The sequence below is a fragment of the Mesoplodon bidens genome (genome assembly GCF_964165515.1).
Source record: "Mesoplodon bidens genome assembly, chromosome: 16".
In the NCBI taxonomy this organism is placed as follows: Eukaryota; Metazoa; Chordata; class Mammalia; order Artiodactyla; family Ziphiidae; genus Mesoplodon; species Mesoplodon bidens.
In genome coordinates, this window is record NC_138173.1 from 31,224,934 (window position 1) to 31,251,943 (window position 27,010).

Sequence of the window (27,010 nt, forward strand, 5' to 3'; positions counted from 1 at the left end):
TACTGTTCTCAATAGCACAAGAGCTTTAACCAAGAAGAGAGGTTGCTGGGGAATGAGGCATCTCTGCTATATGGGGACCCTGCTTGATTATCACTGGGCTTAAGTAAGTGACTGAACCAGAACAGTATTAATTTGGATGTTCATAATTAATATGCTGTGGAACAATGAAGGAATAAAATTTTACTACCCATGATCACCAATATATTTAAATTTATGAAATACTTAAACTATTCCGACATAAACTGATGTGACAAGCAATAAAAAGCACATGTTTACAATATGTAATTGGTTTCAACATATGTATATATCTGTCAGCATATCCAGCGGATCTGTATAATCAAAATAATGAACATGTTCATCACCCTGAAATGTTTTCTTATGCCTCTCTGTATTCCATATTGCCCAATCTACCTCACTTGTCCTCAGACAAACATTGAGGTACTTTGTATCACTATAGATTAGTTTGCACTTTCTAGAATTTTATATTAATATAACAGTACAGCATGTACTCGGTTTTTGTCTGAATTTTTTAACTCAGCATAATTATTTGAGCTTCATTCATTTATCGTTCAAATCAGTACTTCATCCTTTTTATTGCTGAGTAGTATTCCATTATATGAATATTCCATAGTTTGTTTAGCTATTCACCTATTGAGGATATATGAATAGTTTTCAGTTTTTGTTTATCACAAATATGTCTGCTTTGAATATTTGTGTAGATGTCTTTGCACAAGTGTTTTCATTTCACTTGGGGAAATGCCTGAGTGCAATGGTGTCTGAATATTTAACTTTTAAACAAATTGTCATCTTGGCATGGTTGCTTTGGCATGGTCTGTCTTTTTAAATTTAGCCACTCTAACAAATATGCATCTTATAGTGGTTTTAATTTACATTCCCCTAATGACTAATATTGCTTAGTATCTTTTCATGTGCTTACATGGCATCCGTACATTATCCTTGTTGATATTTCTGTTCAAACCCTTTGCTTACTTACTTACTTTATTTATTTATTTTTTCATGGTACGTGGGCCTCTCACTGTTGTGGCCTCTCCCGTTGCAGAGCACAGGCTCCGAATGGGCAGGCTCAGCAGCCATGGCTCACGGGCCCAGCCGCTCCATGGCATGTGGGATCTTCCCGGACCGGGGCACGAACCCGTGTCCCCTGTATCAGCAGGTGGACACTCAACCACTGTGCCACCAGGGAAGCCCCCTTTGCTTATTTTTGAGCTGCTTGCTTTCTGTTTATTGAGTTTTGAGTATTCTCTACATATTCTGGTTACAAAACCTTTTTTATACCTGTGTTTGCAAATATTTTCTCTTAGTTAATGGCATGTCTTTTTATTCTCTTAGTGTCTTTGAAGAGTAAATTTAAAAAATTTTGATGTCCAATTTACCATTTTCTTTTATGAATTGTGATTTTGGCATTAAATATAAGAAATTTTGGTTTAAGCCATAGTCTTATATATTTTTATCCTAATTTTTTCTAGCTGTTTTACAGTTATATGCCTTACATTTAGGTTTGGACCACTTAGAATTCATTTTTATAAATGGTGCAAGGTGTGGATTAGAATTTATTTTTTTTGCATATGAACATCCTATATTTTCAGCACCATTTGTTGAAAAATTATCTTTTCTCCACTAAGTTTTCTCTGTATTATTGTCAGAAGTTACTTGTTCATATATATTTTTAGTCTATTTCTGGACTCTCTATTTTGTTGCACTGATCTAGTTTTTCTATCTTTACACCTATGACACACTGTCTTGGTTACTGTCTTGATTAATGTAGCTTTAAGATAAGACTTGAGGTAATCCCCTGGTGGTCCAGTGGTTAGGAATCCAAGCTCCCACTGCAGAGAGTCCAGGTTTGATCCCTGGTGTGGGAGCTAAGATCCCACAAGCTGCACGGCAAGGCCAAAAAATAAAAAAAAAATAAAAAGAAATAAGACTTGAAATCAAGTAGTGTTTTCAAACAGGTTTTGTCTATACTAGGTCTTTTGAATTTGCATACAAATTTTAGAATCAGCTTAACAGTTACTACAAAAATGCCTGCTGAGATTTTTTTTGGGATTGTACTGAATCTATAGATAAATTTGGCAGGATTTAACACTGTAATAATATCAAGTTCTTGAAGCCATGAATAAGGCATATTTGTCCATTTGTCTTTACTTTCATTTAGCAAATTTTTGTAGTTTTCAGTGTCTAGGTCATACACATTTTATTTGGATTGATCCCTAAATATTTGATATTTTTGATGTCATTTTAATTTTTTTTAAAAAATTCAATTATTGATTATTCTTTGCTAGTATGTGACAGGAGAAAATTCTCCCTAGGTCACTTGCTTCTCAGCATGTCTCATAAGCAGAGGCACTGATAATGCCTTTCTTTTGGAATTTATTTCCAAAGATGTTTGTATATCAACAATCTTAGGTTATAGAGAAAGCATCTCCCTCCACAATAAAGGGAGGGTTTGTTTACTCTTTAATTAAATAAATAAAAGGGCCCCTCTGGGGAAAAGTTAAGCAGCTTACTGCTTATTGATGAAGTGGGAGAGTGGCATTAACATATATACTCTACCAAGTGTAAAGTTGATAGCTAGTGGGAAACAGCTGCATAGCACAGGGAGATCAACTCAGTGCTTTGTGACTACCTAGAGGAGTGGGATAAGGAGGGTGGGAGGGAGATGCAAGAGGGAGGGGATATGGGGATATATGTATACATATAGCTGATTTACTTTGTTATTCATCAGAAACTAACACAACATTGTAAAGCAATTATACTCCAATAAATGTGTTAAAAAATTTTAGGTTCTCTAAGCTTGTGGTTCCTCTCCTGCACGTAACTGATTACAAGTATAGGTGTTAACAGGCCCAGTTCATGTCACCACTTGAGAACTGGGGCTCAGGGAACTCATACAAATGGCTACTGCTTTTGAGTCTTTCTTTTTCTCTGAGTCAGGAATCTCATGTCTTCTGCTAACATTCACGAAAGTGTGGCAGGCTAACTTGCTAGTTTACAAATAAGGTAAAGTCTTAGACCCTTCACAGTCTTGAAAACATATAGAAATACAATTAATTTTTGTATTATGGTCTTATATCTTGAAATTTTGCTAAACTCACTGATCAATTATAGATAATTGGTTGATGGCATCCAATTTTCTACATAGACAGTCATGTTGTCTGTGAACATATTGACAGTTTTACTTTATGTTTATTACACTAGATAAAACCTCCAGTAAAATGTTGAATTGAATTGATAAGCATGGACACCCTTGTCTTGTTCCTGATCTTATGGGGAAAGTCAGACATTGTGAATTTTGTCTGGTTGGGTGAATATTTTTATATCCTTATAATTATTCTTGAGCTTTGTTCTAGGACTGTTACTTAGAAACAATTTGATTACTTCAGGTGTTTTAAGATTTGTTAGGTAGGACTGAAACAGTGCTCCTTCTGGGATAATTATTCCCCACTACTGAGGCAAGACTCTTCTCAGTACTCTATCCAGTGCCCATGGACAACCCATGACTGGTAGGAACAAGTACTGTTAGCCCTATGTGAAGGTCAGGCATTGTTTCTTTTATATCTATCACAAGGTTCTTTCTCCACACTTCAGTTGCATCTTTACACACATATGCTGACCATTTGTCTCTCCCATCCCTTAGGAGTTTTCTTTGCTAATCTCTGGGTCTTCACTCTGTGCAGCTCTTTCCTCTGCATTACTTTGTCTTGTGAACTGTAGTCACCTTATTCTCACTTGACTCTCAGCTCTATCTCCTCAACTAAGAGAACCTTCTGAGCTCTGCTTAGATTTCTGTATGTTGGGGCACAGCCTGGAAATTCTTTCAAGGCAGGAAACTGGGGCAGTTTCTTGGCTTATTTCTCTTTGTTTTTAACTCTCAAGATTCACTGCCTTTATTTCTTGATGTTCAATGTCGTGAAAATCAGCACTTTATATAATTTGTCTAATTTTTGGTGGTTTTAGGTGGAAGGATAAATCTGATGCCTATTATTACATCTTGGCTGGAAGCAGAGACCACCCTTATACTACACTTTTACATATCAAAAAGCAATAGAATTCTATTAAGAATGTAAAATTGATCACATCTATAGAAGGCAAGCAATATATGTTTTTATAATTGTGTACTGACAACTTCCACTGCATATAACGTACAAACACATACAATTTTGCCCAAAGTTCAAAAATTATACAAATTATACCAAAATATGAAGTTTTAATTGTATCTAGCAGCTTCCTATTGTTAGGATATTTATTAAAGCTCACTTGAATATAACATATGCTTTATTTATATTACTAAGACAGTATTTATATTTTATAGCTAAAATTATAATATTAGTTTATAGTTATATTCACATCCACACCTTCAAATTCTTATGTAAGATGAAAGCAAGGCTAACACTAAGTACATTTAGGAAGTATATGATTAAATAACTTTGTGTACCAACATGGGCATCAGGTAAACAGAAGGAATAAAAGACTAAGCTAGTTAAGTACAAGTACTGCTGTATAGTACAGATTAGAAAAGAAAAACATAAAGGAGAAAGAAATAAAAGGGAAAGAGGGCCAAAGAAAAGAACAACTGGGAGAAGAATAATGCTTAAATACATTAGTAACAGTTATCCAGGATGGCTGGTATAGGCTGAGACCAACGTGTATAGAGTTGTGAATACAAATACAGATTGGGACTTGAATTTTATTTTTCATTCATTCAATAATTATTTGTTTAGTGTTTACTACATTCCAGTCGTTGTTTAAAACAGAGTTCAGCAAAGTAGGACAAATGACCTGTTTTCATACAGCCCATGATATAAGAAGACTTTTTACATTTTTGGAGGTTAAAAAAAATAAAAGGATATGTAATAGAGATGGTACGGGCTTCAAAGGCTAAAATATTTCCTATTTGGTCATTACAGAAAAAGTTTGTCAACTCCTGGTTTAAGATCTTGGGGATACAATAGTATTTATTTATTTATCTGTTTGTTTATTTGTTTGTTTTTTACTTAGAAAATGTTTATTTTGTGGTTTAAGAGGCTTGCTTTCCCTGCCCGTCAGTTGAAAGACGTTTACTGACACTTAATAAGTACTCAATAAGATTTGTTCTAAAGCTCTCAATATGCTATAATTTTATGCCCCATTTGCCCATTATTTATTTTTTTGTTTGCTTGTTTGTTTATTTTTTAACATCTTTGTTGGAGTATAATTTCTTTACAATGGTGTGTTAATTTCTGCTGTATAACAAAGTGAATCAGTTATGCATATACATATATCCCCATATCTTCTCCCTCTTGTGTCTCCCTCCTACCCTCCCTATCCCACCCCTCTAGTTGGACGCAAGGCACCGAGCTGATCTCCCTGTGCTATGTGGCTGCTTCCCACTAGCTATCTATTTTACATTTGGTAGTGTATATATGTCCATGCCACTCTCTAACTTCGTCCCAGTTTACCCTTCCCCCTCTCCGTGTCCTCAAGTCCATTCTCTACGTCTGTATCTTTATTCCTGTCCTGCCCCTAGGTCCTTCTGAACCATTTTTTTAAATTCCATATATATGTGTTAGCATATGGTATTTGTTTTTCTCTTTCTGACTTACTTCACTCTGTATGACAGTCTCTAAGTCCATCCACCTCACTACAAATAACTCAATTTCATTTCTTTTTATGGCTGAGTAATATTCCATTGTATATATGTGCCACATCTTCTTTATCCATTCATCTGTTGGTGGGCACTTAGGTTGTTTCCATGTCCTGGCTATTGTAAATAGTGCTGCATTGAATATTGTGGTACATGACTCTTTATGAATTACGGTTTTCTCAGGTTATATGCCTAGTAGTGGCATTGCTGGGTCACATGGTAGTTCTATTTTTAGATTTTTAAGGAACCTCCACACTGTTGTCCATAGTGGCTGTATCAATTTACATTCCCACCAACAGGGCAAGAGGGTTCCCTTTACTCCACACCCTCTCCAACATTTATTTTTTGTAGATTTTCTGATGATGGCCATTCTGACTGGTGTGAGGTGATACCTCATTATGGTTTTGATTTGCATTTCTCTAATGATTAATGATGTTTAGCATCCTTTCATGTGTTTGTTGTCAATCTGTATATCTTCTTTGGATAAATGTCTGTTTAGGTCTTCTGTCCATTTTTGGATTGGGTTGTTTGTGTTTTTGATATTGAGCTGCATGAACTGCTTGTATATTTTAGAGATTACTCCTTTGTTAGTGCAACAGTATTAAAAAAAAAAAAACTAGAGAAAACCTTGACCTTATGAACTGATATTCTAATGAGAGGGATACAGATGAGCAATAAATAAGTGAAACATATAGTTTTCTGGATGATATGTAGAAAATTAAACAGGGAGGGAAATTGGACTGCTAGAGATGAGGTGGTCTCAAGGTCCATAGAGCAAGGTGGGGATGATGGTCTTGGGATGAGAGTTAATCTGATTATCTAGACTTTGAGGTGATAAAGGCCATAAAGAGATTGTGGCAAGCTGAGACACTCGTTTTGATTGTGACTGTTGTGAGAAGGGTAGGAAAGGGAGTGGTGTGTCACCCAAATCTCAGGGTTCTAGGACTCTTAACTCTCCTGCCAATAATAAGATAGATACCAGGGAAGGGAGTGATCTTATTGGAAACAACCAGAGCTTGTGGCTCCCTCTGGATAAGCAATGATGTTTGGAATAAGGGAGCTGATGTTCATAGCTGGGTTTAGAGAAGGTTTATTTGAAGGCAATGTGGAGAGTAAACTGGAGGAAGGAAACATCACAGCAGGGTCCTTGGAGTGACAAAGTTCTAAGATTAGACATTTCCTGATACAGACAATATATCAAGAAGACACCATTAACAAGCTAAACTTTCTAAAAGTTTAATATATATGTGACAAGAGACAGAGTTTTTCCTGCTGTTAACATCATGACATAAGAAATATCTCATTGAGTCAAATCAATATTTAACCATATTGTTTTTATTAAAATGTTTGTTAAGCACCTACTATGCACCCAACACTGTTCTGGGAACTGAAAATACAGTGGTATGCAGGAAAACATAAACAAGCTCCATCTCTCATGAAATTTACATTTGAATTCTGTAGATAATTTCAAATTTTTACAAGAGCTATGCAAGTTGGAAGATACTGCTTGAAATGGAGTTGGCAGGGTGGGCACTCTGTGGAGGTCCCTTTTATGCCAGCTGTTAAAAGATGAAAATGAGCTAGCCATTCCAGAGAAGTGAGTGAGGAGAGACAACATGGAAAAAGTGAGAAGGCTCTGAGGCAATAAAGAACTGTAGGAACACTGATTTATGACTGTGGCAGGTTCTCCTCAGGCAGTTTTGTCAGAGAGCACTATTGATCCTGTGATGAGACAGGGCCCCATGGGACAGCCCTCAAGCCATAGGCTGCCTAGGGTTTATTCTTCACATTTTCTGCTGCTACCGAGCACAGGACCAAAGAAGAGTTTATGGGAGGTAATTTTTCTCCAAATATCATGCCCCTAAGATTCAGAACATTTAGATGTATCCTTTCTTTGTCCACAATGGTACAGTACATGTACATTGTCCACAATGGTACAGTACATGGGTGGTTTGGACTTCACTTAAAATATCACAAGAGTCTCCCAAACCCTGTGTTTTCATTACTCTCCTCACTACTATGAATTCTTCTAGCTTGATCCTGAGAATGATTGTTTTTTTTTGGTTACTTCTTTTATACACTTATTATAGATTGCAGGAATATTAATAGTAATCAGACCAGCGGCAGTAATAGTTGGCATTTATTGAGGGCTCACGTGTACCAAGCACTTCACAAGTAGTCATTAATTTAGTCTTTAAACTAATTTTGAGATGGGGAGCACTACTAATCCCATTTTCCAGGTGGAGAAACTGAGGTAAAGGGAACTGAGTAGCTGTTCAGTTCTTACAGCTAGCAAGTGCTCAAAATTGGCAGAATGAATGCAGGATCATCATGTTCTTATAATTAATATACTATACCCCTCTTTCTCAAGTTACAATTTGTAAAGATAAATTCTGAGTATACACTTTCACTTTACATGGGTGGTTTGGGCTTCACTTAAAATATCACAAGTGTCTCTCAAACCCTCTGTTTTCATTACTCTCATCACTGCTATGAATCCTTCTAGTTTGATCCTGAGAATAATTGCCTTTTTCTTTTTGGTTAAGATCCCTTTTCTTTCCCCTCAATCTCAATCCTTATTTAAGCTTATTCTCAGTCCTTTAGGCTCTTGGCCAATCCATTCAATCATATTCATTCTGCACTCTAGTTTTTCTCAGATCATGTTCTCTTCACAATTCTCTCAGTCCTACAACTCAGTCAGTCTGTGTACCCTGCCCCCCCTAATAGACTTAAGATTTATTGATTCGAATATTAGTAAGTTTAGAAGATGGAGTACCAGTCACTTGACTTAAGTTCACTTTACCAGATAATTTCACTTTTGCATGTTAGACATTAGTATTTGTGCAATTGAATTTTTTCACTCAGATAAATAACAAATAATAAATTTTATTGGGTAAAATGATTGGGTGAATATTTTCTACTCATAAGCTTTCCTTGCCTTTATGAGCAATTTCCTAGTTTATTGAAAACTATTTAATATAAACTGACTAAATCAAGTAAAGTTTAAGAGATTATATATGAAAATAAGAAGTGAAATGGATTTCATTGCATAAAAACAGCAAACAACTCCAAATGCTCTTTAAAAAAAACAAATCATTTAGTTAATAGAAAAATGGTGTTTAATTCATTCATTAATCCATTCACTTATTTGTGTATTTATTTTTCTGGTGCTTTTAGGCCAAATCTAAAAATTCTAAGTGATCACAATGCCTCCTAAATTTGACTTACAAATGAGGATACCATATGAGAAAATATGTTAGAGAATTAAAAATTATCTTTGATTTTACTTCATTTATATTTGTAGCAAACATATGTGGTTCATTTTATAAAATGAATTAGCTACCTAACCTCACTCAACAGGTTTTACTTATTCATCTCTATATCTGTAACAAGGCCCTGGGCAAAATGGCCAAGATACAGCAGAGCAATACATGGGAAACATTCCTTACCTTTAAAGAAGACAAAATTCCCATCACTGTTTTCATAAACTGCATCGATACTAGGAGGCAAGCCCCGCCAGAAGTAAGTAATTTGCATGGGGTATCCATCCATCACCCTGTTGTTTCTCACTCGCCAAAACCACTGGTCCTACAAACCAAACACAAGCATCTTTCAACAAAGGTGAGGCCTCCGGGAATTTCCCTGTGCGATGGTTTAATGCTTTCACAGCTAAGCTAGTGCTGTTATCACTGGCCTGTATCAAAACAGTCAAAGAAACAGCTACCTTGCCCAGAATGATCACAAATGTTCTGTAGTAAACTACCCAATGTCTAATCCATACATTGTGGTTAAAAAGATAATGTAAAAATACTTAATATTGACAGTTTACATTATCTCCAGGGCTTTCTAGATTGAAAAACAGAGGTAGCACAGACAAGTCCCTGTCAGATTTGTGGATTAAGTGAGCTTTCCAAAATATAAGAGCAGCATACGAACACATATGAACCTTTGCACTTATAGACATATGCAAGATCTCCACCTGAAGTGTTGGGATGAAATAGGGAGGCCATGCCTCCTGGTATGCCCATGTTACAACTACTTTCCCATGTAATTATAAGTAGAGTCCTCTTTCACTTTCAAATGTGTCCTGGTTTGGATGATAAATAATATTGTCACCTTAAATGAACAGAGTAATCTTGAAGGAAGGTCATCAGAGTCGATTCCAATCTGGGTCAATTGCCTCTCCTATTCGCTCTCATAATAACCTGTGCTTCACTCAGTCATAGCACAGGCTGTTTTATATTAACTGTGTTTACTCTTATCTCTAGTGAGTAATATATATGACTTGCTACATAGCAGGTATTCATAAATATTGTTGACTTAATAATTAGACTACACACAATATTTTTCACCATAAATTCTCACTAGGGGCAAAAACTCTCCCCAAAATGTATATCTGATGACATTAAATTGTTTTCTATTGAAACTTTTGGAGTAATTTAGAAACTATCCAAAGTGCTTTAATATTAGAAAAACTAGGTATATTTAAAAAAATTAGTCTCCAGTAAATTAAAATTTACTATTACATTTTATTTCAGTATTTACAAACAGAATTTTACATGCAAGTTATACATTTGTACTATTTAGATAAGTGCATATCACAAAAATATTTCCATTTCAATTGTTCTCTGCTCTCTTCCCCCAGCTTAGGTATGAGTAAGTGATTTATTATAGAGCTTTCCCAAGCTTTTGGCTAAGAATAGGTTAGCCTGACTAGATTTCCTAGAATTTGTCAGTTATTCATATATTCATTCATGCACACACACATAATCTACTAATGATTCTTTGATTTCAGGTGATATGATAAAAAGGAGATTTCTTCCTATCTAAATCAATCCAAAATATTAAAATTTTCTTAGTAATCTTTGAATAATTGGACTTTGCTCTAGTTATAATGGGCTGTCTTCTTTACTTTTTTTTGCTATTTATAGGTAAAGGAGGAAGTAGCTTAGTTAATGACTGAGTTCACATTCTATTCTTGTTCTGTTCTTTAATAACTGTGTCACCTTGGTTGAGGTGCTAGTCACTGAGTTATTAACAATAACTGACTCATAGTATGATTACTATATTAAATGTAAAGGATTTTCTGAGGATCTGGCACATGGTAGCATTAAAACTCTTGGTGGTTACTGTTAAAATTATATTGAAACTAGGTACCCTGGTTTTCCTGTTTATAGTTCTGTTTACAATTTTGTCTTGTTCCTTATTTCTTCTTCAAATTTTAGTCATATTTTGGCTCTAGACATGCATCTCCTTCCCACAACATCTCCTTATGTTATTGACCTTATGTTGATAATTTCAATAGTACCAGGTATCCTGAATTAATATATGTTTTGATCCACGTGCAGGAGATACATTAAGCTGATTTTAAATTACAAAGTTATTTCATGAAAAGATCGATCTAAGAAAATATGTATGGGCATTAAGATCCAAACTTTAATGTCAGTAGTATGTGAGCAGATGATAGTCTGATAATTTAAAACAAAAACAGCATCTTGGTCTAGCTGCAGCAGGGGTTTTTAACTGGGTGTTAAAGTCATTCCAATCTCCACATAAAATATTTTAAATTATTGTAATATATATCCTAAAATAAATAAAAATGGCTAAAAACCTACTGGATTCTGACAAAGAAATAAATGGCCATGATTATTTATGGAACAATTAAGCAAAAAGCTCTCTAAGATGAAGAATAGGAAGAAACTGGATGAAAACCCTGGAAATATATTCCAATTTTTCTCAGAGAAATTCTTCACATTGATAGAATCTCCCCCATACTGAGACAGGGCCAGTGGCTCTTTGGGACAAATAGGCTGCAGTCAGAAGATAGAAGTACAATCCCAAAATGCCACTAATGAAGTAAGAAGTGAAATTACCCCCTCAAGATAAGCAGAGTTAATTTGCAAATCTTCTCAAGGTAATGTGGAAGCATAGGTGAATTCATGATTATTTCTCATTGATAGTAGCCTTGGCAGAGAGTCATATAAATTGTAGATGCTCAGGTTGTGATTCTATTCAGTTTATTCACAACTCCTCTATTTAGCAGCATTCAATGGTACAAATAATTTAGCAAGTATTCTGTCACAGATGATGTAAACACATACCACAGTCACTATAGATGGCCACTTCAGAAAAAGTGCTTGTGACTAATTTGCAGAGAGAGGATATTTAAAATATTATTCTCCACTGTACATTCCTGCCTCCTTTATCAAAGATAAGGTGACCATATGTCCGTGGGTTTATCTCTGGGCTTTCTATCCTGTTCCATTGATCTATCTTTCTGTTTTTGTGTCAGTACCATACTGTCTTGATTACTGTAGCTCTGTAGTATAGTCTGAAGTCAGGGAGCCTGATTCCTCCAGCTCCATTTTTCGTTCTCAAGATTGCTTTGGCTATTCGGGGTCTTTTGTGTTTCCATACAAATTGTGAAATTTTTTGTTCTAGTTCTGTGAAAAATGCCAGTGGTAGTTTGATAGGGATTGCATTGAATCTGTAGATTGCTTTGGGTAGTAGAGTCATTTTCACAATGTTGATTCTTCCAATCCACCTGGAGTGGTGGGATAGGGAGGGTGGGAGGGAGACACAAAAGGGAGGGGATATGGGAACATATGTATATGTATAACTGATTAAATTTGTTGTAAAGCAAAAAAAATAAAAAATAAAAAATAAAATATTATTGAGGTCTCAGTGCAAATTATCCTTCCAAATGAAACTTTCTCTGACCACCTTATCTAAAGTTGAAGCCCCTCACTCCACCCACCCATACTTGCTTTTACTCTCCCCCTTCCTCTGCTTTTTCACCATCGATTACATTTACCACTGTTTTACACAATACATGTTTTACTTATTTTTTGTCCATTCTCTCTCCACAAGAACATCAGCTTAATGATGGCAAATGGGTCTGTCTTTTGTTTTCTTATGGCTTCCTATTTCCAGGAAAATGCCTTGCACATTGTAGAGGCTCAGTAAGTATTTCTTGAAAGAAAACAAAAGTTAGGAGGAAAGGGCAAAGTTAAAGTAAGTGATTTTTTTTTTTAGAAGCCAAAAGCTCTATGGGAGTCACAAGAGCACAAAAGTGCTATGAATGGAAAGATGATTAGTACATATTTCATTTTCTGCAAGGGTAAGATATATAAAGGACTTTGAACCATGGGTGGATGAAAAACATAAATGTTTTCACCTTTCCAAACAATGTATGTTTTGTTTGGCCTATGATGTAAAGGAAAGAATGAGGAATCACCTCTACAGCCCCCTAAAAATATTGTTTGTATCTTGCCTCTGACCTCTTTTTGGCTACACCTCTTATAGAAAAGGGTGGGAAGGGATAGGATACACTAAAAATAATCACAGCTAGCACATATGCAAAGTCAACTTGTGAAAAAGCATCGTGCTTAAAAATTACCAAATAGGAATTCTTACTTAAACACCAATATTTCACTTCAGATACGGACACTTTGGAGTTTACACATAGATTTTTCTTTCCATGTAGTACGGGACACAGACAGACCATTTTGTTCACAAAGATAACAAATCCATGGTATATATCAAAAAGCAGTAACATACAAGAGAAATACAGTTTGCTTTTCTTCTGTTCCCTTTAAAATTCTGGTTTATAATCTAATCTGCACATTGTTTGCTGACAACTGTACAGAAAAATTGTCTGCCTGCTGTCTGCATTTGAAAATGATGATGTTACTGATGTACTTGCAGTAGAGAATACTGTTTTCAGGCCTCTTTATAAAAAACCAATTAGTAGAACTGACTTACTTTTACTTCTCTTCTAAAATATAGTATTTGTTTATTTAACCAACAACTTGATGTAAATCTATGAATGTCTCACATGTCTCAACATGAACGTTTCCAGAAGGCATTCACTGTTCTCTCAGCCCCCTCCTGCTGTGCCACCTCAGGCTTCCTCTAGTCTTTCCCACTTCTAAAATAGCATCTCAAATCTCTTGATTTCTCATCATCATCACTGTCACCATGCTACTCAGGCTGCCATTGTATTTCACTCAGATGACTGCAATGCCAACTGAAAGCCACTGGTTTCCCTCCTACTGCATCTGAAGCAGAATTCAAACTCAGCCCTGCCCCCAGCTCCTGTGCAGCCCCTTACGGAGTTCTTCTGTGTTTATGTTCCAATTACATGGGATTCCTTCTGGTTTCTCAATAGAGTCAAGCTTTTTTCTTCCTCAAGACTTCTCCTATGCAGTTTGCTGCACTTTGAATGTTCTTTCCCTTCCTCATAATTTTCACTGATTGTGAATCATCTATTAGTTCTCAGTTAAATATCCTTTCCACAAAAAGGCCTTAGTTGTTCCCTGATTGAAATTAGGTGACTCTACTATACTGTTTCAGAGTAGTCTGTAATTTTATAGTACTTACACAGTCAGTTGCTATATAATTGTTTTTGTGTCTTGAAGTCTTCCCTCTGTTCCACTGTGTTATGTGCCCCAGAACAGTGGGTTGGCAGGGATACCAAATTACCAGCTTTGAGTACTGTGTCTTGCAAAGTGTAGGAGCCCTAAACATATTTAATGGACATACCTCTTTATTTTTTTAATCAAACCACATATGTTGAATAACAAATATACCCAAGATTGCTTAAATCAAGGTAACTGCTTAATGTGGGTGCCAAACTATTTATTAAAATGACATTCTAATCAAATCAAGGGAACTCACCAGTTATGAAAAAATTAGAAAAATATTTATGACTATAATACAGATTTATTTATAAGCAATCTTTTTTTTTTGAGGACTTAATATATGGCTTGGAGAGTGTTTGGGAATCTGGTGTTCAAAATTAATCTGGTTCTTAAGAAAACAAAATCGGACATGTAATAATAGTGGAAGAAAGCCCAAATCATGGCAGCTATATGCATAATAAGGGGGAAAGCAATCTGAATGAATGCTTAAAATTAGAGGAAGAAATGTTGGCCTTCTACTCTGTGGTAAGCCTGTATTGGCTTCTACTGCTTCTTAGGCAGAACGACACCTCTGAGACCCCCAGTTCCACCCTGGAACCACCCTTGGAAGCCAGAATCATCAAGTTATCTCACAGGTAACTGGAGTTAGGGAGCCAGCAGTGCATGGGTAACTACGTAAATCTGGGCAGGAAATGGAGCCAGCAAGGACTTCTAAGCCTAAGAGAAAGATCCTTAGAGATGCATCCTAAGAGATCATCTGTCCCAGGCCACTGTTTTTTCGAAAGATCAAGAGGAATAAAAGGGGAATTTGAAGACAAGATTAGCGATGGCCATGTTTGCAGTTAAAAGAAAAAAAAAATGCTTTGGTGCTAACACTTTCCCCATTTGGACTGACTCATGGTCTTACACATTCTTCAAATGCACAGAGTACAAACAAATGATCAGAATTTCTTATAAAATTTAGTGTTCAAACACTGTTTAATCATACCATATGCTAGATCCTATATCTCTCAATCATGTGCATAATTACTGAGCCTACTGAAATACAATTGATATTAATGAATAACAATTATTAGGCTAAATCTACTCATTTTAGTAATATGTATTAGTAAATCCAACGCATAAATTACCTACAAGTTTTAAAAAATATTTTTACATTGAAATAACTATAGAGTCACATTATAGTTTTAAGAAAAAAACAGAGATTCCTTTTACTCTCTCCCGTTTCCTCCAGTGATACCTCTTACATAACAAAAGTACAATATCAAGACTAGAAACTTAAGATTGATACAGTCCACTGACCTGCTTAAAATTTTACATGCACTTGAGTGTACATGTGTGTGTTTATGTTAATTTTAATATTGAAAGTACACCTTTATGATGCAGAGATATGTCAGTTGCCACCTTAACCTACTGATCAAGCTTTGCATCAGTCACAGTAACTTGATATTATACACCACCTAACGTGATAAAACATAGAATACCTAGACATTTGAAGGTCACAGGATCATCTATGAAGTACAACCATGTAGAAGCTAAACATGTTTAAAGTAGAATTTCATTGAGCCTTTAGGCTTAACTTCTTCCAGTTTATAGGAAAAAGGAATAAGTTAAATGACACTAACAGTCAAACACATTTCAGAATGTGAGATGGTATATAAGAGAGAACTGGCCTAGTCTCAGCAAGAAAGAAGAAAAAAAGAAAAAAGAAAAAAAAGGCAGGGAGAAAAAAGCTGGAGAGAATAATCAGTTAAAAGATCTAAATAGACGTAACAGCAATATGCAATGCATGGATAGTCACCAGATCCTGTATTTGGAAGTGGAGTTTCATAATATCCACAACTTTCTTTCAAATGTTTCACCAAACACGTGGGCATGTGTTTTGCACATGCACACATACGTATGTAAAGAAAATAGAGGCCAACACTAACCGTTCTTAAATCTATATATATGATGTGCACATGCTCATTCTTCCAACTGTACTTTTGAAGATCCCGCATGCAGCAACAAAGATCCCGCATGCCACCAACTAAGACCCAGCACAGCCAAATGAATAAATAAGTAAATTGTGAATTGTGAAAGGTACTGGGATATTTAAAGAGAGAAAGACCATTTACATATAATTAGCTATATTTCTTTTTCAACATTGGAAAAGAAAAAGTAAAATTATAACTTGGAGAAAAAAAAACTATGAAAGGATGCTTAAAAGATGTGTCTAGTAAAGGTAATATCATTCTGGGAAGCTTTCATTATCTTATCACAAAAGCTGACACAAACTGGTTTTTGATATATAAACCTTAGGAGAAAACCTGTTCAAAGTAACCATTAAAAGATACTTTCTCATCAAGACAGTCATGAATGTCTGCAATGACCTTGCAGGCACAATTTTCAGGGCTCATCAATCAAAGATTAACCAGATGTCATTCCAGGAGAAATGATACAGCAGTACATCTCAATAGGTCAAATAAGTCTGGATATTGTCTGTAGTTTTTGAAAAATGCTTAAAACACAGACTCACTATAATGGAGGAAGGAAGTAACATATTAACAAGTGATTCTTCTAAATCAATTTCAAAAGTCACAATGATGGAATCTCCCTTAATGTCTTTAACTATTTTCAAGAAAGAATCTATTATAGTTACCATCTGGATTTAGAAATGTAAATTATTTTAAGAAATAAAATGTATATTTTTGTTTCAAAGGAAAGAAGGGTTAGTATTTTCAGAATAATTTGTTTACTGTGTGTGCTAAATTTATGTGATACTTTCTATAGTCTCCAAATGTAAAAAAAAAAAAGAATTTTTTTTTCAATCAACTTATATTGAAAAATCTACACACTAAAATGTTAAGTGTTATGTCAGATATGGACCACTTGTTAATTAGTATTTATAAAATCTTAACAAAAAATACTAATTTTTAAAACTGAAAAATTAATAATTATCCATACATAATGTAATAACATAAATATTTAGTTTTATTCCATTTATATATGCAAGTAATGAATGGTTATGTAGTATTTCTATACGAAGTGTAGTTAAGCCCTGCAATAGAAAGATCTGAGGAACACATGAAAGATGGATGTGTGTTGACACTGTTTTCTTTTTAGGTCCTTATATCATTTTTTTTTCCTGTTACTTTTTGTATCTACTCTTGTTCAGATACCACTTTGCAATGATTGTGATGGAGAAAAGAACAGTTTACTAAAAAATGCTTCATCGATACACTGCCTTTAGGGAAAGGAGTCTCAAACGGAAGATATGATTGTGCCACACAGTACTATGACATTTTGCTTTCCCCCCACTCCTATGAGGATCATGAATATTGGCAGGGTGATCTAAATTTCAATTCACATATCATGTAATTTAGTTGAAAAAAAAGAAAATATTTCATTCCTCCCACTGAACTAGCAGTTCTGGATTCCAAAAATATGAACTCTTTAAGAATGTACACTCATTCTAGAGGGGAAAAGAGGCAAACAACTAATTTCAAAGTCTGTGTGAAATGCTATTATTGCTGCCTCTGTAAAATGGGGACTACCATTTAGTGAATATAATGAGCTGGGAAACAGCTGTGTCATTAGTACACCTACCAAGAATTACCATCTCTTTATTTTTGACCTGAAGAAAGATGTCTCATTAACAATAAAAAACTATGTTCCTGCTGAATAAAGTATAGGCTATTTTTTACTCATGGTAGTTGAGAGGGCAGTGTATTCAATTTAGTTTTTTAGCCACAAAATCTAAAATTGTCTCCTCAATTTTTTCTATCAGCTCATCATGTTTTATTTTCTTCAAAATATCTATCGTTCTCTGAAATTATCTTGTTTATTTGCTCACCTGTCTCTCATCATAGTATACACCTCATCTATCTTATTCAAACACTGCACTTCTCAGTTCTGGAACAATACCCAACACTGTGTGTTAAATAAGTGTCCAAAGACAGAGAAAAACAGACAGTGAAAGTGAGACACATGAGCAAATCTTTTCCTTGGCCTGGATGTAGGGGTCCTGATTTGTCAATATTTAACTTAAGTGTTCCCACAGAAAGTCTTCCCCAGTCTCTCTTTACAGCCCATACAGCACCCCATTTCTACAAAAGTACTTAGATCACTATATGAAAATTATCCATTTGCCAGCCTGTTTCTACATGTTCTAAATGAGCATCATTATCATTTGCTTTCTCCCTTCCTCCTTCCGTCCTTCCTTCCTTCCTTTTTTTTTTTTTTTAATGACTCAATTCAGACTTCACAACCTCCAGGGACATTCACTTAAAACTATGCCTATATTCCCCAAGAGCCCTTCCTGCCCTGTAGGTGACCCTTCTGTTTTTCCTATTACATCCTGCCATGGTGTCATGACAAGGTCATGATGTAGAGAAGGGGAAAGAAAGATATTTAATGAGAAAGGGATATTTCATAATGTGACATCAGAAGAATCAAGGGTTGAGCTAGAGCTATGGAGTATTATTTTTATGGCTTCCTCTTCAACCTGTCATATTCTTTCCCCCCAGTCCTAACCATATTAAATGGAGGAAACTCATTGAGCTGAAAGAATGTGGAAAGCAGAGCAGACAATCAGTGATAAGAAATATATCCTGGACAGAAATAAAGAGTCATCAATAGACTCTATGCAAAATCTCTGAGCAAGTGCAGAAGCCTAAGGGGGAAGAGAGGAAAGCAGGCTAGATGCCCAGAAGGGAATGTGTTGGAGGGAAACTTTTTTTTTTTTCTTTCAAAGGGATACAAAGTTACTTGTCAACAAATTAGGTGTTAAATGTCTATGTTGAATTAGAGGTTTGCTCCTAAGAGATAAGGGTAGATTGAGTGGAAAATTCCCAAGAAATTACAAAGCAAAAAACCATGAAAGATTCTTAAGGAACTTTTTTCAGAGTTCAGGTGCAGTTGTTGCCATAACAGGAGAGACTAATCCTCACTACATTTACGTAATTACTTTATGCTAATATACTCTTGAAAACATGCCTTCTGTTGCTACTGTTTTGTTTTGGTTTATTTACTTAACTAGGGAGTTCAAAAGGTAATTGCCCTTCCTTAAGCTCAAAGAAAGTCCTCAACAAACAACTTGATGTGCAATAAAATAGTAATGAACTTCTAAATTTGTCCTGAGGGAAGTCAGATTATCACAATCATTAGCAAATGTAAAGCACTTGTGCTATTGGTTCACAATCTAGTGAAACTAATATGAGTAAGCAATTTTTTCTTATTGTTGAATAAAAAAAAAAAGGAGGAACTTCTCCAAAATAAATATAAGTTAATAAGTTTCCTAATATTTCAGCTAAATAATGGAGCCTTGGACAATGATTGATGTGATTGAATACTTTTTGAAAATTATTCTAAGCAAGAAGGAATCTAATGACAGAAGACTAAATAAAATTGATAGATAAGATATGATGATTTGTGAAATTATAGAAGCTTAAGATGGTAATATTTTTCAATAAAACAAATGGTATGTCTCTTCCACTTGGCTGAAAGATTCATAAATTAAGAGGAATTTCAGAAGCCTTTGAAGGTGAGGAAAGATGATGTTGACTGGACTTTCATAGGTCCTTTCATAGGAGTACTATAGAAAAGGAAGTAACACACATCATACCAAAGGAAGGTACAAAATAATCTATGCTGCACAGGTTGAGAGTAATGGTGGGTAAGAGAACACATATCCTTTATGAAGAAGGGGAAATGAGATTTGAAAACCAGAGGTTTAAGTGGTTTGTGGTGGGGATGAGCTCTAGGGAGGGGGGATCGGTCACAAGAGGTAAATGACAGTTCTAGAAGAAACTGCACACAAATGCTATATGAAATGAAAAGAGTGTCTTGATGAGATATCCAATGCCAGGTCAATAAAATAGAATATATAAGAAAGCAGGTATAGAGATGAAGGATTATAATGAGGAAGAAATAAAATAAAAATAAATGTAGAATTAGAAGGGTCTGACAAAATCTGTGCAGCATTGTGCTCTAGCTATGGGACAGATGCTTACTTGGGTTTAGAAAAGAAAACGTTGGGGATTTCAGGAGGCAAGAACATTACTGTAATGACTGGAAAGAAGAAGACATTTGTTTTAGGTAAAGTATCAATAGTAAAATGCTAAATAATGCAACATACACACCCTAGAGTGAGGATGCCAAGCAAATAAAACAATACTGCAGATAATAAACAGTAACCCAAATTAGTCTCCAAGTGTTAAAAAAAAGAAAAGGTGAGTTTATTAAAAGCATTTAAATAGGTGGGAATATTCCTCCTTGCTTAATCACATGTATTTCAACTGCTCATTTATGCTATGCTTATTTACAACTTACATGTTGGGGATATAGTTGAAAGTTCAAGTATAATTGAGAATATGTTACCCTGCCTGTATTTCTTCATGAAGATTCAAATTGACATGAAAGTGAACAAAGAAGACCAATTTATTTAGTTGAGCAATTTAATTTTTTTCTCTGCCTTCTGAAGACAAAAATAAATCCTCATTTATTGTTTTTGCAAGATTTCATCATATTTCAACTTTTTTTGATTTGTACTGTGTGGTTAAAAAATAATTTGCAAATCTAGCCTTGGTAAATTTAAGAAAATTGAAATTGTATCAAGAATCTTTTTGGACCACAATGCTATGAGACTAGATATCAATTAGGAAAAAATCTGTAAAAAATACAAACACATGGAGACTAAACAATATACTACTTAATAATGAAGTGATCACTGAAGAAATCAAAGAGGAAATCAAAAAATACCTAGAAAAATATGACAATGGAGACACGACAACCCAAAACCTATGGGATATAGCAAAAGCAGTTCTAAGAGGGAAGTTTATAGCAATACAATTTACCTTAAGAAACAGGAAACGTATCAAATAAACAGCCTAACCTTCAACCTAAAGCAATTAGAGAAAAAAGAACAAAAATAAACAAAATGTAGCAGAAGGGAACAAATCATAAAGATCAGATCAGAAATAAATGAAAAAATAATGAAGGAAATGATAGCAAAGATCAATAAAACTAAAAGCTGATTCTTTGAGAAGATAAACAAAATTAATACACCATTAGCCAGAGTCATCAAGAAACAGAGGGAGAAGACTCAACTCAATAGAAATAGAAATGAAAAAGGAGAAGTAACAACAGACACTGCAGAAATACAAAGGATCATGAGAGATTACTACAAGCAACTCTATGCCAATAAAATGGACAACCTGGAAGAAATGAATAAATTCTTAGAAATGCACAACTTGCTGAGAATGAATCAGGAAGAAATAGAAAATATGAACAGGCAAATCACAAGTAATGAAACTGAAACTGTGATTAAAAATCTTCCAACAAACAAAAGCCCAGGACCACATGGCTTCACAGGTGAAATCTATCAAACACTTAGAGAAGAGCTAACACCTATCCTTCTCAAACTCTTCCAAAATATAGCAGAGGGAGGAACACTCCCAAACTCATTCTAAGAGGCCACCATCATCCTGATACCAAAACCAGACAAAAATGTCACAAAGAAAGAAAACTACAGGCCAATATCACTGATGAACATAGATGCAAAAATCCTCAACAAAATACGAGCAAACAGAATCCAACAGCACATTAAAAGGATCATACACCATGATCAAGTGGGGTTTATTCCAGGAATGCAAGGATTCTTCAATATACGCAAATCAATCAACTTGACACACTGTACTAAAAAAATAGAAGAAGAAAAACCATATGATCATCTCAATAGATGCAGAGAAAGCTTTTGACAAAATTCAACACCCATTTATGATAAAACACTGCAGAAAGTAGTCATAGAGGGAACTCTCCTCAACATAATAAAGGACATATATGACAAACCCATAGCCAACATTGTCCTCAATGGTGAAAAACTGAAACCATTTCCACTAAGATAAGGAACAAGACAAGGTTGTCCACTCTCACCACTATTATTCAACATAGTTTTGGAAGTTTTAGCCACAGCAATCAGAGAAGAAAAAGAAAGAAAAGGAATCTAAATTGAAAAAGAAGAAGTAAAGCTGTCACTGTCTGCACATGACAGGATACTATACATAGAGTATCCTAAAGATGCTACCAGAAAACTACTAGAGCTAATCAATTAATTTGGTAAAGTAGCAGGATACAAAATCAATGCACAGAACTCTCTGTCATTCTTATACACTAGTGATTAAAAATCAGATAGTGAAATTAAGAAAACACTCCCGTTTACCACTGCAACAAAAACAATACAATATCTATGAATAAAGCTACCTAAGGAGAAAAAAGACCTGTATGCAGAAAATTATAAGACATTGATAAAACAAATTAAAGATGATACAGATAGATGGAGAGATATACCATGTTCTTGGATTGGAAGAATCAATATTGTGAAAATGATTCTACTACCCAAAGCAATCTATAGATTCAATGCAATCCTTATCAAATTATGAATGACATTTTTCACAGAAGTAGAACAAAAATTTTCACTATTTTTATGGAAACACAAAACCCCCGAATAGTCAAAGCAATCTTGAGGACGAAAAGTGGAGCTGGAGGAATCAGGCTCCCGGACTTCAGACTCTACTACAAAGCTACAGTAATCAAGACAGTATGGTACTGGCACAAAAACAGAAACATAGGTCAATGGAACAGGATAGAAAGCCCAGAGATAAACTCACACACATATGGTCACCTTATCTTTGATAAAGGAGGCAAGAATATATAGTGGAGGAAAGACAGAGTCCTCATTAAGTGGTGCTGGGAAAACTGGACAGGTACATAGAACACTCCCTAACACCATACACAAAAATAAACACAAAATGGATTAAAGACCTAAATGTAAGGCCAGCACTATCAAACTCTTTGAGGAAAACATAAGCAGAACACTCTATGGTGTAAATCACAGTATGATCCTTTTTGACCCACATCCTAGAGAAATGGAAATAAAAACAAAAATAAACAAATGGGACCTAATGAAACTTAAAAGTTTTTGCACCACAAAGGAAACCATAAACAAGACCAAAAGACAACCTTCAGAATGGGAGAAAATTTTTACAAATGAAGCAACAGACAAAGGATTAATATCAAAAAGTTACAAGCAGCTCATGCAGCTCAATAACAAACAACCCAATCGAAAAATGGGCAGAAGACTTAAATAGACATTTCTCCAAAGAAGATATACATATTGCCAACAAACACATGAAAGAATGTTCAACACCATTAATCATTAGAGACATGCAAATCAAAACTACAATAAGATATCATCTCACACTGGTCAGAATGTCCATCATCAAAAAATCTAGAAACAATAAATGCTGGAGAGGGTGTGGAGAAAAGGGAACACTCTTGCACTGTTGGGGGGAATATAAATTGATACAGCCACTATGGACAACAGTATGGAGGTTCCTTTAAAAACTACAAATAGAACTACCATACGACCCAGAAATCCCACTACTGGGCATATACCCTGAGAAAACCATAATTCAAGAAGAGTCATGTATCAAAATGTTCATTTCAACTCTATTTACAATAGCCAGGACATGGAAGCAACCTAAGTGTCTATCAACAGATGAATGAATAAAGAAGATGTGGCATATATAGACAATGGAATATTACTCAGTTTTAAAAAGAAACGAAATTGAGTTATTTTTAGTGAGGTGGATGGACCTAGAGTCTGTCATACGGAGTGATGTAAGTCAGAAATAGAAAAACAAATACCGTATGCTAACACATATATATAGAATCTAAGGAAAAAAAATTAAAAAGGTCATGAAGAACCTAGGGGTAAGACGGGAATAAAGACACAGGCCTACTAGAGCATGGACTTGAGGATATGGGAGGGGGAAGGGTAATCTGTGCCAAAGTGAGAGAGTGGCATGGACATATATACACTATCAAACATAAAATAGATAGCTAGTGGGAAGTGGCTGCATAGCACAGGGAGATCAACTTGGTGGTTTTTGACCACCTAGAGGGGTGGGATAGGGAGGGTGGGAAGGAGGGAGATGCATGAGGGAAGAGGTATGGGAACGTATATATATATATATATATATATATATATATATATATATATATATATATATATATATATATATATATATATATATATATATATGTATGTATGTATGTATGTATAACTGTATGTATAACTGATTCACTTTGTTATAAAGCAGAAAATAACACACCATTTAAAGCAATTATACTCCAATAAAGATATAAAAAATAGCATTTGCAATTGTAATTCATTTAATAGACATTATAAATATAGATAAATCTCACTTGATGCCATACATCCATTCCTGAAAAATTGGTTATTGATTATTGTGTGAAGCAAATGCTATTTTAATTGTATGCAAATTAATTAATATTTAAAAGGATGATGTTAAAGAAAATCACTTTACTTGATTTTATAAGTACTCTTTCTATTCAAGATTAAATAAAAACAATATAAAAATTATTTTGTATTAATATTTCTTAATGTTTGGTATTTATGGTTCAAATTTTTTTGATTCAGTCTACATTTAGACCATTATTTTCTAAAAGGAAAACTGAGTTAGTGAGTTATCTTATGCATAAAGTGAGTTGGTAATATATTGTTTAGCTCAACCATTCTCTGTTGTTCAAACCTATTAGAAAAATGGGCAATTATTTGAAAATTAAAAAAAAATACTTGTATATTACTAGTTATAAGTAAAATTGTGTCTATATCATATTTTAAATAGAACTTTACACATATGCATTGTTCCATTCATTTCCAATCCTGAAGACTAAAAATAAATAAATAAATACATAAATAAAAATTTAAAAAAAGATGGTCTTGAATAATATTGAAATAGTTTTAGTGATTGAAATATGCCTCATGTGATCCAAATTATACAAAACTAACATTGTTACCAAATATTATACTGAAGCAAATATGTTTTATTTCATCTGCCAAGCTAGGCTTACGAAAATAATCAATATTGTGTCTGGAAAATCTTGGAAATTGGAAAGTCTTTTCTTCCTCTTTCCTATTAATCTTCCAAAATTATTTTTTTTTAATCTTCCAGTAACTTCTTTCCAGGGCTTAGAGAACATTATGCACTTTCATAGCTGATTTCTACAGGTGTGTTTTTTTCTTTAAGATTAACAGCAATAAATCATCATAATTAAACAAAATAGCCATTTGTATGATTTTTAAAATCACATTTTTTCTATTATCAATGACCAATAAAAATATATAAATTATAACTTTGCAATATTTCTATTGCAAATATAGATATTTCTATGTTATCATTCATTCCTGTTAAAATATTTCTTTGGATGGTGGGATACACCACAAATAATACCTATTTTTTTCCCTGAAGATCCTTATGGATTTTTTTTTCCTTACTCAGTTTCTGTTACTACTATTTCTTACTAGTCAGAAACACTGGAAATTATGACTGAACACAAAACACATCAAGAGAACAGAGGCTAATTCTCTTCAATTTAATAGCTTCTTGTAACTGTTCTGGTTCAATTTTTCCCTGTGTTGAGTGTTTCACAATTGCCTCTAAAACCACAGAAAGGAGAAAACTATATTTCAGTCTGTGTCAGAGAAAAAGCAAGTGAGAAAGTTGTAAAAGCAGCAAGATGACTACATGACTAATTAATTATAAATATACTGTGTTTAAGATATCCTCTTAATCAATGTATTAACCAATGTATTTACATTTAAATTAATTAAATATAACTTCAAAAATCAGCTCCTCTGTTGCACCAGTCACATTTCAGGTGCTCAACAGCCACATGTGACAGGTGGCTGCCTTACTGAACAGCACATATACAGCACATCTAGAGCACTTTCATCATCACAAGTTTTATTGAACACTGCTACCTTAGTCCTTGATGGATGGTAGGATATTTTTTCCCCATCCTGATTTCTTTTAAAACTCCTGTATTTTTAATAAAATAAATTCATAAGTAGTGCAGTAGTGGCAGAAGGCTATGGGAAAAATAAAATAAATTCATAAGTAGTGCAGTAGTGGCAGAAGGCTATGGGAAAATGTTGACTGAGATCATCCTAAACTCTATGTTTTTAGAGGCAGTCTGATAAGAAACTTGGAATATTCCCACAATCCCACTGGTGATGTCAGTTGAAATGTTAATTGTGATAGCACAGGTGGAGGTCCCATGACCACAACTTTCAGAAATTTTGCTGTTGTTGTTTAGAACCTGAGCAAAAACATAATGTTATTTAGCTGTAGGTATAACTGCAATGTCCTTTCCTCATATTTTTGCCTTGTTGGCTCCTTTTGCTACTGAAACCTCAGCTAAAATGTCACTTTTTCAGAAAGACTCTTCTTGATCACCCAAACTATAGTAGCTATCTTCCCACCTGTCTCAACCCTTAACTCCTATTACATTACTGTGTTTCACTTTAACCACTGCATTTATTGATGCCTTATACACTTATGTATATTTATTTGATTTTTCACGGTTTCTTCCTCTACTCAAATACAGTTCATTGTAGGAGAAGGAATTTGGGGTGCTCACTGAAATAACCTCACGTCCAAGAAGCTTCCAGGCAAAGACAGACACCTTATAAATATTTATCACAGGAACATATAAATGAATCTTTTGGGCAAGAAATGGAGACTCAAGTTACTCATGGTGTAAGTATGCTTTGTAGAAATATAAAAGCATTCTTTAAAGTAAAAAATATGTTTATATTTCTCTTCCAATTTGATCTTTGCCATTAATATTTTCCAAACTTTATATTGGAAATGTAGTAACTTCAAACTTACATTTTGTACACATAATTTACTTCTATGAAAGTTAAATAAAAAGTTAGCCTATAATAAACAGATTGCTGTATGTAGCAATAACTCACTCAAAAGATGATAAGTATCTCTTCGGGAGGCTTAGGGATGCATGCAAATCTATTGAATAATGTCAAAGGTATGTAAGTCTCAGATCCTAAATATTCTAAAGAAATCCTGTATAAGTGGAA

At 34.4% G+C, this 27,010-nt stretch overlaps 1 protein-coding gene across 1 annotated transcript in view; it reads right to left on the reverse strand.

Annotated features, from left to right (window-relative positions):
* MMP16 (matrix metallopeptidase 16) overlaps nucleotides 1-27,010 on the reverse strand; it is a 347,840-nt gene that overhangs the window by 60,167 nt on the left and 260,663 nt on the right. The window contains exon 7 of the mRNA XM_081258113.1: nucleotides 9,094-9,232. Coding sequence (XP_081114239.1) covers nucleotides 9,094-9,232 — 139 coding nt within the window. The remainder of the gene's footprint in view (nucleotides 1-9,093; nucleotides 9,233-27,010) is intronic.